Source organism: Haliotis rufescens, unplaced genomic scaffold (assembly GCF_023055435.1).
Source record: "Haliotis rufescens isolate VD_foot unplaced genomic scaffold, xgHalRufe1.0.p SCAF_136, whole genome shotgun sequence".
Classification (NCBI taxonomy): Eukaryota; Metazoa; Mollusca; class Gastropoda; order Lepetellida; family Haliotidae; genus Haliotis; species Haliotis rufescens.
Genome location: NW_025963820.1, coordinates 469,436 through 484,069, shown reverse-complemented (window position 1 = coordinate 484,069; position 14,634 = coordinate 469,436). Strand labels below are relative to the sequence as shown.

General features: G+C 44.7%; 1 protein-coding gene across 4 annotated transcripts in view; it reads left to right on the top strand.

Annotated features, from left to right (window-relative positions):
- Nucleotides 1-14,634, top strand: part of LOC124118256 (ubiquitin carboxyl-terminal hydrolase 25-like) — a 39,646-nt gene that overhangs the window by 7,468 nt on the left and 17,544 nt on the right. For 3 of the 4 annotated variants that reach the window (XM_048394974.1, XM_048394972.1, XM_048394973.1), the window contains 11 exons: nucleotides 468-617; nucleotides 2,522-2,610; nucleotides 3,706-3,800; nucleotides 4,973-5,121; nucleotides 5,840-5,967; nucleotides 7,043-7,138; nucleotides 8,064-8,213; nucleotides 8,518-8,723; nucleotides 10,271-10,341; nucleotides 11,538-11,766; nucleotides 12,884-13,057. In XM_048394974.1, coding sequence (XP_048250931.1) covers nucleotides 489-617; nucleotides 2,522-2,610; nucleotides 3,706-3,800; nucleotides 4,973-5,121; nucleotides 5,840-5,967; nucleotides 7,043-7,138; nucleotides 8,064-8,213; nucleotides 8,518-8,723; nucleotides 10,271-10,341; nucleotides 11,538-11,766; nucleotides 12,884-13,057 — 1,516 coding nt within the window. In that variant the 5' untranslated portion in view covers nucleotides 468-488. Of the gene's footprint in view, nucleotides 1-467; nucleotides 618-1,687; nucleotides 1,712-2,521; nucleotides 2,611-3,705; nucleotides 3,801-4,972; nucleotides 5,122-5,839; nucleotides 5,968-7,042; nucleotides 7,139-8,063; nucleotides 8,214-8,517; nucleotides 8,724-10,270; nucleotides 10,342-11,537; nucleotides 11,767-12,883; nucleotides 13,058-14,634 lie in introns of those variants that run through there. The other variant, XM_048394975.1, reaches the window with a different exon arrangement.

Below are 14,634 nucleotides of genomic sequence, written 5' to 3'. Positions count from 1 at the left end.
TAATGGGATCAGGTGGTCTGGCTCACTGGTTGATGCATGCCAATTGATCCCAATTGCGTGGATCAATGCTCATGATATCAATCACTGGCTTGTCTGGTCCAGACTCTATTATTAACAGACCGCCGTCATATAGCTGCAATATTGCTGAGTGTGACGTTAAACAACCAACCGACCGACCAATCAAACTAAACATAGACATGTAACAACTAATGAGGTTAATATTTCCCACAGCATATTCAAACACAGTTATACATATACCATACTTTATCTGTCATGATTATCTTTCCATTTGTTGGTGTTGTTTAACTTTTTTTGAGTGGGGCATGAAAGAAAATATTTGAAATTTGAAACTTTTACAGAAGTCTTGTTGCCTGTTCCAATGTTTTTTTAAAACTGTGCCCCACCTCGTCAGTTATTACGGAAGTGGATTGCTACAAGTGTTATTGGGTTTGTTGCATCTTTGGCAGGAGAGGAGAAACCATCGGTTCATGCACGAGCTGCGTCACCTGTTTGCCTTGCTGGTCGGCTCTAACAAGAAGTACGTGGATCCGTCCAAAGCTGTGGATATTCTGAAGGAGGCTTTCTCCTCCCCTACAGGAGCCAGTGACAGCCAGCAGGTGGGTGGTGGTAGTCTCCTCCAGCAGGTGGGTGGTGGTAGTCTCCTACAGCAGGTGGGTGGTGGTAGTCCCCTACAGCAGATGGGTGGTGGTAGTCTCCTACAGCAGGTGGGTGGTGGTAGTCTCCTACAGCAGGTGGGTGGTGGTAGTCTCCTACAGCAGGTGGGTGGTGGTAGTCTCCTACAGCAGGTGGGTGGTGGTAGTCTCCTACAGGAGCCAGTGACAGCCAGCAGGTGGGTGTGGTAGTCCCCTACAGCAGGTGGGTGGTGGTAGCCCCTACAGCAGGTGGGTGGTGGTAGTCCCCTACAGCAGGTGGGTGGTGGTAGCCCCTACAGCAGGTGGGTGGTGGTAGTCCCCTACAGCAGGTGGGTGATGGTAGCCCCTACAGCAGGTGGGTGATGGTAGCCCCTACAGCAGGTGGGTGATGGTAGCCCGTACAGCAGGTGGGTGTGGTAGTCTCCTACAGCAGGTGGGTGATGGTAGCCCCTACAGCAGGTGGGTGGTCGTAGTCACCTACAGCAGGTGGGTGTGGTAGTCTCCTACAGCAGGTGGGTGGTGGTAGCCCCTACAGCAGGTGGGTGGTGGTAGTCTCCTCCAGCAGGTGGGTGGTGGTAGTCTCCTCCAGCAGGTGGGTGGTGGTAGTCTCCTACAGCAGGTGATTGGTGGTAGTCTCCTACAGCAGGTGGGTGGTGGTAGTCTCCTCCAGCAGGTGGGTGGTGGTAGTCTCCTACAGCAGGTGATTGGTGGTAGTCTCCTACAGCAGGTGATTGGTGGTAGTCTCCTACAGCAGGTGGGTGGTGGTAGTCTCCTCCAGCAGGTGGGTGGTGGTAGTCTCCTACAGCAGGTGATTGGTGGTAGTCTCCTACAGCAGGTGATTGGTGGTAGTCTCCTACAGCAGGTGGGTGGTGGTAGTCTCCTACAGCAGGTGATTGGTGGTAGTCTCCTACAGCAGGTGGGTGGTGGTAGTCTCCTACAGCAGGTGGGTGGTGGTAGTCTCCTACAGGAGCCAGTGACAGCCAGCAGGTGGGTGGTGGTAGTCTCCTACAGCAGGTGATTGGTGGTAGTCTCCTACAGGAGCCAGTGACAGCCAGCAGGTGGGTGATGGTAGCCCGTACAGATAGTCACAGGCCCAGTGTGTTCTGGGGGTGGTGCAGGTTATTGTAGCACATTTAGGTTATAGTTATCTCCCCAAGGATTAGAAAATGAATGCTGCAAGTAAAATAATGTAACAATAAGTAAATATGACCTTTTATATTATTATATAATAAATTTATATTAGAATTTTATATATGATCTCTTCTGGCCCTGGCAAACACCTTATAGAGGAACATCTTTGAGAGGCATTTAGAAGTTGGAGTGCCAAGTAATTTAAAAAGATGTATGCCAATGGATGAACATTTAGGATGGATTTACAATTAGGAGGGATATTTCGGTGTAGGTTCTAAAACTAGCTTGATAACGGGGTTAGAATCTACACAAAACCGTCGCTCCTAATTGTAATAAAGAAGTTGTTCATTCATATATCTTGTCCTTCCCGGGGGCACGGGTGGCCCAGTCATCTAAGGCACCGCGATTCGCTTTGCAGAGTTGCGTCCCTTGGACACGCCGGAAACCTATGATTGTGGGTTCGAATTCCGGTTCGCCCCGTTTCTAGGTTTGTCAGCACCATACCCATGCTGTGGGTTTCACCGAAGTGGTAAACGTCTGAGACCTGCATCACTTCTGGCGTTCCTCCCACATTAAGCTGACACGCCGTGATATAACTGGAATACTGTTAAAAGCGGCATTAAACCAAACTCACTCACTCACTCAAACCTGGTCAGCAAAACATGAAATTAAAAAGTGTATTCTCATGTTTATGATGTTAATCTAATGATGTCTTATTGTATTGACTTGTATTGCAGGACGTTAGTGAGTTTCAACATAAACTCTTGGAATGGCTTGAGGATGCTTTCAAGAAAGATAACTCCGACCCTTCATCCCCACAAGAAGCGTAAGTCTTGTTTTGTGTGTATTGGGTGGACACATCTAAGCTTGGGGAGCTGGTATTGGAGTAAAAGATCTGCTTTTGATGATGTTGTAATTAATTTGACATTCGTTTTGCTGCAAGGTACACCTTGCTTGTACTGACATGTTGCCATCTATTCACAAAATGTTCACGATTGTACTTCAGGGAATAATCATGTGGTTCACTGGGGAGATGAGTTTCGTCACTGTGCATTGCAAGGCACTGCTACATAATAGCAATGCTGAACTTTGTGATTCCATTATGCTGACCACATTGCATCTAATAAACGCGCCTCAGTTCTTCTGGCAGTTTCAGCCATTGTTCTGTCTTTCTGCAATTGTCAGGGTGGTATGGCTCTTGAAAAAATGTGAAATATTCTGATTTGTACACGCCACCATTGTGAAAGTAAACAGAGAAACGCATGCATGACCAGAAATACACAACCTCGTATGCAGCAGAATACAGGCAATAGCAGTAAGAGAGACTTGTACCGAGAATATAGGAAGCTTAGTGGCTAATTAGAAAGTTCGCCTGACGTCCTCTTTGTAGGGATGGTGGGGTAGCCTACAGCGTTAGAAATTGGCACTAGTCCTATAGTCCTTGCCAAACTGCCAAATGGTAAAGGTATCATAAGGACGTGTAGAAATTTGCCCTTTTTAAGGGTTTTGCTATATGTTATCATTATAAGGACTAGTGGAGGAAAACTGTTAGTTTCTAACCCTGGCCTAGTGGTTGATGCCGAAGATTCAAGTTTGATTCCCAACATGGGTACAATGTCTGAAGCCCCTCGGCCACATAGTGGTAAACCCCCCGGTGCCCCCCCGTGATATTGCTGGAATATTGCTGGAATCTGGCTGAAACCATACTCACTCCTTATAGAGAGGTTCTCAGGTCTTCAGATCTAATTTTGATAAGATTGAATTTTGACACTGACAGTATGTTTCAAATATGCATTTTTAAATCTCTAATTGTAGATTGCAGACAGTAGCATCATGTCAATGAAGAAATTACTGCATTTAAACATAATGGTTTGAACACTTCACACAGTAACCATGGCAACTGAATTATGTTTTTTTCCAGGAAGGCGGGGTGTTCTCAGCAGGAGGATAAGAAGGATGACAATCCTGTTGTGGATCTATTTTATGGGCAGTTCCAGGCGGAGGGATATCACGAAGGTGGGTGATGTGGATCTTGGGTTGGAATTTATCTCAAGTAACCCATGCTTATTGTAAGAGATGACTTACTGGATTCCACGTAATAAGCACCCCACTCTAATAAGCGCCCATTGCGATATTTGCTAATATATTGGCTAGTGAACAATCTCAAAATAGCACCCCTTCAGATTGATCAATGTACACAAGACTTATTTATTTATGTATAATACGCACACGTGTTATATGCACCTTTAATTATGGGCAATTAAATTCTGGAAAAATATATCTGTCATGTATAATATGCACAGATTCTTCTTTTGTATCATTTCAGGCTGTCAGCATAAACCACGAAATTTACAATCTTTCAATTCTGATTTTTTTCCTCACCAAAATTATATTCTGATATGAGCCCCCTATGTCTAATTTTGAGAGTGCCCTGGGTGCTTATTACGTCGAATACAGTAATTGATCGTAGGGGTGTAACGATATGGTGATACAGTATTGTACTTGATAGGAGCCCCACATGATTATATCGATATACAACTCAATGATCACGATACATACGATATATGACATTTCAAATTATATTGGTGTAAAAAAACCTGAATTAAAACTGTTGCAGATTCTCTGGTATTTCCCAGTTGACTATAAATAGCATAACATTCACAGTGCCCAGAGTTCGATCCCCGGCCGCGTCATACCAAAAGACGTTAAAAGATGGTACTTGTTGTTACCCTGTCTGGCACTCGGCATTAAGGGGCTAAAACAAGGACTGGTCGGCTCGGAGTCCGTATACTGTGTCTGAGTTGGGTATTCATGTTAACCTGCAGCATGGTATCTCAGTGAGCTAGCACTATAAATCGGCATCAGTCCGGACTAGTACAAGCAGCCACACACACACACCTGTATGCACGTCGCTATGTAAGTGCAATAATCTTGGACGCGACGTTAAACACAATTTCACCTCACCTCACTCATCTTTGGCCTTTGGAAATTAATTAACAAATGATTGAGTGTTGTGATTTACCAGCAAAACAAGAGAATGTCAACTGATGAAATAAAAGTACTGTATTGAGATACTAATAGCACCCATAGTACGGAGATATTTATCGTAAATGACTCAACTCTATAAATACACCTCCTGTTGGTGTAGAACTGACCAACACGTCTAGAATTCAATGTCTGGTTCACAGGAAAGGGTTTCACCAATGAGGAGACGTTTGGGCAGTTCCCCTTGCAGGTGAACGGCTTTCGTGATATTCACGAGAGCCTAGAGGGCGCCACTGCCCAGGGTGAGATCGAGGCTGTCAGTAGTGACGTCACACAGAAATCAGGCCAGGAGGTGAGTGTTGGAAATATGTCATTTGTCACACACTGTTGCAGTAAACAGTTTGCTTTCTATAGATATAGTGCTACTTGCTTTTCCTTTGACGACCTCTTGATTATACCATATTGGATCCTGGGTCAGAATAGGTTCCCAGAAACTCTTGCTTATACCCATATTGGATCCTAGGTCAGAATAGGTCCCCAGAAACTCTTGCTTACACTCAATTTGGGATTCTGGGTCAGAATAGGTTTCAAGCAACTCTTGCTATCACCCCACTGGGGATTCTGGGCCAGAATATGTCCCAAGTACCATGCTTGTCTTGCCATATATATATATATATATGAGTTTCTGAGACAGACGTAAAACAGAAGTTTCACATGTCTCCTGGGGGCATGGGTGGCCCAGTTGTCTAAGGTGCTGCAAATTGCTGTGCAGAGCAGCATCCCTTGGGCGCACAAGAAACCTATGATTGTGGGTTCGAATCCCTGCATCACTTCGGCCTTTCCTCCCACATTAAGCTGACACGCCGTGGTATAACTGGGATACTGTTAAAAGTGGCGTTAAACCCAACTCACTCACTCACTCACTCACTCACTCACTCACTCACTCACCCATTCACCCACCCACCCACCAACCCACCCACCCACTCACTCACTCACTCACTCACCCACCCTGCCACCCACTCACTCACTCACTCACTCACTCACTCACAGGTCTCCTGTTACTGTTTCAGCTGTGGTTCTCCCGCCTGCCTCCAGTATTGACCTTTGAGCTTTCACGTTTCCAGTTCAACCAGCAGATGGGTCGACCTGAAAAAATACATAATAAGATAGAGTTTCCTAAAGTTATCTACATGGACAGGTAAGTAAATGTTTTCTCTTTCAGCGTCCAGTCTTACATGCACCATTTATTGGAATCATCTCGAAATGTGGCATTTGATACTGAGTTATGTCCCCTTGCCATGCCAGGATCTGCTGATCCTGATTATGATCCTTGGCACCACACCTAATGCTGCCCCCTTGATTTTGGTATAAGCGGGTTTCAACAAATTGGTTCATGACATCCACCTGTATATAATCTTTCCTCCTGGAAGGGACCTGTGAAGATCGGGGTAATATTGGTCTTCGGCAACCCATGCTTGCTGTAAAAGGCGACTATACTTGTCGTAAAAGGGGACTAACGGGATCGGGCGGTCAGGCTCGCTGACTTGGTTGATGCATGTCATTGGTCCCAATTGCGTGGATCGATGCTCATGATGTCAATCACTGGATTGTCTGGTCCAGATTCGAATATTTACAGACCGCCGTCATATAGAATATTGCTGAGTGTGGCGTTAAACAACAATCCAACCAACCAACCTCCTGGAAGGTCATATGCTTGAAAAGTCTGCTATTGGAGCAGGCGCTTACCGTAATACACTGAGTACGGTGTGTCTGTAACTGATACTGAAAGCGTGATGTGAAGTAGATGTTCAACCAATTGTCTTTGCTCACCGATTCCATCCACCATGCGATAGAAAGGAGACGATGTTTGTTGTAAGAGGCGACTAACGGGATCCGGTGGTCAGGTTTGCTGGCTTGCATGTCATTGTATCCCAATTGTGTAGACCGGGATAGAATAGGTCTTCAGCAACCCATGCTTGCTGTAAAAGGTGACTATGCTTGTCGTAAAAGGCGACTAACGGGATCCGGTGGTCAGGATCGCCAATTGCGTGGGACGATGCTCATGATATTAATCCCTGGATTGTCTGGTCCAGACTCGATTATTTACAGCCCGCCGTCATATAGCTGGAATATTGCTGAGTGCAGCATTAAACAACACAAACAACACAAACAAACAAACAAACAAACGCTGTCCACAGTCAGTACTCCTGTTCATGCTATCAGCCACTGGTTGGTTGTTGCCGGTCTCAGCGTAAGGTGTCTCTGTTACACAGGTACATGGAGAGGAACAAGGCGCTGACTCGGCAGAGGCGGGAAGAGGCCAGAAAACTGAAGGAGGAACTCACTGTCTTGCATGCTAAACTCGATAAGTAAGTCAGCGAGATGGATAAGTAAGTAAGTCAGAGAGATGGATATGTAGGTCAGTGAGATGGATAAGTAGGTCAGTGAGATTGATAAGTAGGTCAGTGAGATTGATAAGTAGGTCAGTGAGATTGATAAGTAGGTCAGCGAGATGTAAAAGTAAGTCAATGAGATGGATAAGTAGGTCAGTGAGATTGATAAGTAAGTCAGTGAGATTGATAAGTCAGTGAGTCAGTGTGATTGATAAGTAAGTCATTGAGATTGATAAGTAAGTCAGTGAGATTGATAAGTCAGTAAGTCAGTGAGATTGATAAGTCAGTAAGTCAGTGAGATTGATAAGTAGGTCAGCGAGATGTTTAAGTAAGTCAGTGAGATTGATAAGTAAGTCAGTGAGATTGATAAGTAGGTCAGTGAGATGGACAAGTAGGTCAGTGAGATGGATAAGTTGGTCAGTGAGATGGATAAGTAGGTCAGTGAGATGGATAAGTAGGTCAATGAGATGGATAAGTAGGTCAGCGAGATGGATAAGTAGGTCAGTTAGATGGATAAGTCAGTGAGATTGATATGTAAGTCAGTGAGATGGATAAGTAGGTCAGTGAGATGGATAAGTAGGTCAGTGAGATGGATAAGTTGGTCAGTGAGATGGATAAGTAGGTCAGTGAGATGGATAAGTAGGTCAATGAGATGGATAAGTAGGTAAATGAGATATATAAGTAAGTCAATGAGATGGATAAGTAGGTCAGTGAGATTGATAAGTCAGTGAGATGGACAAGTAGGTCAGTGAGATGGACAAGTAGGTCAGTGAGATTGATAAGTCAGTGAGATGGACAAGTAGGTCAGTGAGATGGATTAGTCATGGATAAGTAAGTCAGTGAGAAGGATTAGCATCTGTTGGCGTTTGTTCCTGCCCCTGTATTCCTGTGCCTGTCCCAGGTTCATCTGCTACGGGTCCGGAAGCAAGCGGTTCCCCCTGCAGGACGTGTTGTCCTCCGTGCTGCAGTTCGCGGAGAGTAAGCCCAGCACTCCCAGCCAGCAGTCACATGATGTCGAGATGGAATCTCCAAAACCAAACTCAGTCACAAAGTAAGAAAACAGCTTTTCATTGTTCATAAATTGTATCAAGATATGTTGGATAGCTTGCTCTGGGATTTTAGTACCTGATGAGAAACAGCCTATTTAGTACACACTATTTCGCTATTTTTTCTTATCCAAGTACTACGATCATGTGTCATCATTCCCTGATTATGAGGGTTGTTGCTCATTATATCAATCACTGGCTTGTCTGATCCAGACTTTATTTATAAAGAGGCCAGTGTTATGTTGTCAGGTTATTGGTGAATGTGATTTTGAACAACAAACAAATGCTCTTTGTCATCCTGTGCTTCAGCTGCAGGACAGAATCTCCTAGCTCTCTACCGGTCCCCTCGGTTGATGTGACCATGTCATCCCCCCTGCCTCGCTCCCCGGGCAGGCCCCCCAAGCCCCCGCCCGACGTGCCCAGCCCCTCCCCCCGCCATGTGTCCGAGAGTGAACTCCAGGTGCTACAAGACTGTCTGCGGCGGTGGCGGACTGAGGTGGAGACTGACGTCAGGGGTGAGGCTTTGTCAACTCTCTCAGTAAGAAAGAGGGATGCCAGTCAGCTGTTCCCCAGCTGCTCCCTGGAGGAACAACCGGTGAAGATCCGGGTTAGAATAGGTCTTCAGCAACTCATGCTTGTCGTAAGAGGTGACTAACGGGATCGGGTGGTCAGGCTCTCTGACTTGGTTGATGCATGTCATCGTGTCTCCATTACGTGGATCGATACTCATGATCTCAGTCACTGGATTTTCTGGTCCAGACTCAATTATTTACAGACCGCCGTCATTTTGTTGCGATATTGCTGAGTGCAGCGTCAAGCAACAATCAAACATACAAAACTCAAATGAGTTGGCATGGAGGAATACCTCATAGATGGAGTTCTCCATCGTCTGTGTTGTTCTTCACACCAGAAGTCCATAGGCGCCCACCCTGGCTCTGTGTAAAGCTAACTTGACGGTGTTGCCTCAGAGGACGTGACACTATGTTGAGACTAGCAGAGCTCCAGATAAGCTGCGTATCTGCGTGAAATACGCATCAGAAATGCAGAAATACACAGTAAAATATAATCCAAGCGTATCAAATACGCAACGAACATTACAGATACGCTACAAAAATAAAACTTGTGTGTATCATCAAAATATTGTGAAGTAACCCTGCGTATTCGATTAGCAAATCAGCAACTTATTTTGAAATTATAAAGGGCATTCCGTCAACCTTGCCAAACTCCACGATGACAGTTACATCATGATCATTTGCCATCACACTTTCTTGTGGAAGTATCTGGGTATTTTTGAGTCCTATAAAGCTCTCGAACCCACACGACACCAGTTTGCAGGGACTAGATGAATAGTGTTTTTAAATATTTAACTTAAATACCCACATGTGTAAAAACTAGTGGGTAACAGAAATTTGAATACGCAGATAGAATTACTGATACCCAATGATTTTAAAATGCATGGGTCAAATACCCACAACACCAAAAGCTTATCTGGAGCTCTGGACTAGTAGCCAGTATGGGTTGCAGTATTACCGGTATATCGGTGAATTGAGGTTCATTCCTTCCATTATATCACAATATGATATCACAATATGATATCACAATATCATGCTTTAGTGCTCAGTATATTGTGTGATTTCAGTTAGCAATTTTTATCATGTGTTTAATGGAATACACTTGCCAAATACTTGTCCCTTCAAAATTTTTCCGTAATTCCAAAATGCAAATTCGCATTCTGGAGTTCTTCTGTGGCAGTGGTGTAACACCAAGTCACCACTGTCCCGGAGCGTGCATCCCTGCGTATTTATTGAATGAGTGAATATTATGCTGTTCCAGCATCTTGTTTTGTTCATTTATGAACTTCAGTTCTTGCTCTGATGTTTCAAATTGCTTCTGATACTCAAAATTTTGAATTATACAATATAGTGTGATACATATCACAACACGGCCTTGTACATTGTAAAATATTGGGATACACTTTAACCATCCAAGACCCATCCCCAACAGCCAGTGATAGCTGTATGCTACCTGTCAAGGTTTGAACATGATTTCCAATTGGTTTCAGAGTTACAAGAGAACATATCTCGACTTGAAGATCAGGTCAACAGCACGTACAGTGACGACGCTATGCAAAAAGTGAGTGCGCAGTATATGTCTTATCTTGATCACCTTCTCAAATACAGTCAAGTCCCGTTAATCCAACATGGTTGGTTGCATGATTATGTCAGATTAACGAGTATGTCGGATAAATGAAATTAAGTAGTATCAATGTTTGTGATCGAAAATTGGACAACAACATGATAGATAACGATACGAACATGAAATAAAAAAATGAAAAATAAAATATTTACATTGTTTTGTTACATTGTTAGCGGAATATGATTTCTAATCATGCAAGCTTAACACAAAACTATGGTTACGGGCTGTATGACTGATTTAAAATACTTTGAAAAGCTTAGTCTGGAATGGAAGTCGCCAGTTTCAAACTAGTGCTGACATGTGAAGATTCCGGGGTAGAATAGGTCTTCAGCAACCCATGCTTGCCGTAAAAGGCGACTATGCTTGTCGTAAAAGGTGACTAACGGGATTGGGTGGTCAGGCTCGCTGACTTGGTTGATGCATGTCATCGATCCCAATTGCGTGGATTGATGCTCATGATATCAATCACTGGATTGTCTGGTCCAGACTCGATTATTTACAGACCGCTGTCATATAACTGGAATATTATATAACATAGCCTGATTGGCAAGGTCAGTTGGTCTGGAATCCCAGATAAATATGTCCTGCACTGTTACTCAGAGCTCCAGATAAGCTGCGTATCTGCGTGAAATACGCATCAGAAATGCAGAAATACGCAGTAAAATATAATCTAAGCGTATCAAATCCACAACGAACATTACAGATACGCTACAAAAATCAAACTTGTCCGTATCATCAAAATATTGTGAAGTAACCCTGCGTATACGATTAGCAAATCAGCAACTTATTTTGAAATTATAACGGGCATTCGTCAACCTTGCCAAACTCCACGATGACAGTTACATCATGATCATTTGCCATCACACTTTCCTGTGGAAGTATCTGGGTATTTTTTAGTCCTATAAAGCTCTCCAACCAGCACGACACCAGTTTGTAGGGACTAGATGAATAGTGTTTTTAAATATTTAACTTAAATACCCACATGTGTAAAAACTAGTGGGTAACAGAAATTTGAATACCCAGATAGAATTACTGATACCCAATGATTTTAAAATGCATGGGTAAAATACCCACAACACCAAAAGCTTATCTGGAGCTCTGGTTACTATAACATGGCCTGACTTGTATTCCAGTTCCCCTACCATCTCCATGCTGTGCTGGTTCACGAGGGTCAGGCGGCGTCCGGCCACTACTGGGCCTACATTTACGACCTGACCAGGGAGAAGTGGCTCAAGTTTAACGACATCACCGTGTCCGAGTCCTCCTGGGAGGAGCTTGAGAAGGAGAGCATGGGAGGCTACCACAATGCCAGTGCCTACTGCCTCATGTACGTGGACCGCACCAGGCTGGAGGCGTTGGAAGGTAGGTACACCGTAATGGAGGCTACCATAGTGACAGTGCCTACTGCCTCATGTACGTGGACCGCACCAGACTGGAGGCATTGGAAGGTAGGTACACTGTAATGGAGGCTACCACAGTGACAGTGCCTACTGCCTCATGTACGTGGACCGCACCAGGCTGGAGGCGTTGGAAGGTAGGTACCCCGTAATGGAGGCTACCATAGTGACAGTGCCTACTGCCTCATGTACGTGGACCGCACCAGACTGGAGGCGTTGGAAGGTAGGTACACCGTAATGGAGGCTACCACAATGCCAGTGCCTACTGCCTCATGTACGTGGACCGCACCAGACTGGAGGCGTTTGAAGGTAGGTACACCGTAGTGGAGGCTACTATAGTGACAGTGCCTACTTCCTCATGTACGTGGACCGCACCAGACTGGAGGCGTTGGAAGGTAGGTACACCGTAATGGAGGCTACCACAGTGACAGTGCCTACTGCCTCATGTACGTGGTAGGTACACCGTAATGGTCTGTTTGTGCCTGTTTGTTCTCAGATACAGTTGATTGTAGAGAAGAGAGGTGTACCGGAATACCACAATTTGAAATACTGATGAATATGTATCAAAGTACATTTGGAAAATATTGGTATATTGCGTTTTTCAAAATCATGTTCAGAAATATGCAACTGAATCCTGTCATCTAAAAATCAAAACTGTTCATGACCAGCTTCCTGTATATGCTGTGTCTATTATGCATTGGGACCATAGCAACATCCAACAAAATGGCGGACAACTTCGTCAAAATTGTGCGGGGAAAGTCCTATGTATAGATCCATAACAAATTAAGGAGACTTTCGAGATCGGGTGGTCAGCCTTGCTGACTTGGTTGATGCATGTTAGCTTATCCCAATTGTGTAGGTCGATGCTCATGATGTCTCACTAGATTGTCTGGTCCAGACTTGATTATTCACAGACCAACCTCGTGTAGCTGGAATATTGCTGACGAAAGAATGCATTAAATATGTTGTACGTATTGCCATACATGAATCGTTATTGCTGTGAATTGCAGTACACAACTCGGGTAAAAATGGTCCCTGGTTGATCGGAGAGTCGGATGTCCACCATGTGCTTATTGTTTCAGGGAGGCAGCGTAACGAGCAGGTAGAGCCTCTCCCACCAGACCTCTCCGACCAGGTGATGGACGACAACAAGAAGTTCGGGAAGGAGCTGGAGGACTGGGACCGAGAGATGGCGCTGAAGAAAGTGGGGGGAGACGCTGAGGTGACCGACCACAGGAGGAGAGGGGACAAGCCTGGTAGGTCCAACTCCTCACAGAGGAACCAGCAACAACCATGTGTGAAGCTATTCTTGTGTACTGCTGCCCTGATATTGCTGGAATAACTGCCTTAGTTCAAGCCCCACATGAGTACAATGTGTGAAGCCATTCTGGTGTACTGCTGCCCTGATATTGCTGGAATAATTGCCTCAGTACAAGCCCATGGCCCACATGAGTACAATGTGAGAAGCCATTCTGGTGTACTGCTGCCCTGATATTGCTGAAATAATTGCCTCAGTACAAGCCCATGGCCCACATGAGTACAATGTGTGAAGCCATTCTGGTGTACTGCTGCCCTGATATTGCTGGAATAATTGCCTCAGTACAAGCCCATGGCCCACATGAGTACAATGTGAGAAGCCATTCTGGTGTACTGCTGCCCTGATATTGCTGGAATAATTGCCTCAGTACAAGCCCATGGCCCACATGAGTACAATGTGTGAAGCCATTCTGGTGTACTGCTGCCCTGATATTGCTGGAATAATTGCCTCAGTACAAGCCCATGGCCCACATGAGTACAATGTGTGAAGCCATTCTGGTGTACTGCTGCCCTGATATTGCTGGAATAATTGCCTCAGTACAAGCCCATGGCCCACATGAGTACAATGTGTGAAGCCATTCTGGTGTACTGCTGCCCTGATATTGCTGAAATAATTGCCTCAGTACAAGCCCATGGCCCACATGAGTACAATGTGTGAAGCCATTCTGGTGTACTGCTGCCCTGATATTGCTGGAATAATTGCCTCAGTACAAGCCCATGGCCCACATGAGTACAATGTGTGAAGCCATTCTGGTGTACTGCTGCCCTGATATTGCTGGAATAAGTGCCTTAGTTCAAGCCCATGGCCCACATGAGTACAATGTGTGAAGCCATTTTCTGGTGTACTGCTGGACTATTGCTCCAAGTCTCACTATGGCATGCTTGAGGATTTCAACCAGGGATTTCCCAGATGCAAGGTCCTACAGCCTGTGGATACAAAACCTCTATTACATCAGTGCCAGAAATCCGGTATTTCCGCTGTCATAGCGCTACAAAAATCTTAAGATTTTTCAAGCAGTTCTCTTCACTGGCAACTATCGATAACTAGTTGAGATACAAGTATTATGTTCGAGGCGTGACATCCTTACTTCCTTTCAGACATCTAGACAGAATCCTGAGTTGTTATAAGCACGGGAATTGTCATTTCCTCTTCATTGACGTCAGGCATCTCTCTCGGACCTCCATTCTTCTGATCACCATGTCCGTCTGTCAGCCATTCAAGCTCCTTAATCGTTGAAAATATTTCTTGTTGAAACTTGCTATGCAGATCAGTCTAGTGGTGATCTGGTGCCTTTTGATAATTTTGTGTTTTTATTTTTTGAATTTTTATTTTTGTCTTTTTGATGAACTGGGATGTTGAAAAATTCTGAACAGCAGCATTTTTTCTTCACTGAAGTGAACATATCCAATATTAATGAACCAAGAGTGAGGTATAAGTGACCAACTCCATTTTGGAGTTGCACCAGAATGGAGGGATATGTCATCTCCTGATGACTCTTGTTTCACTAGGGATCCG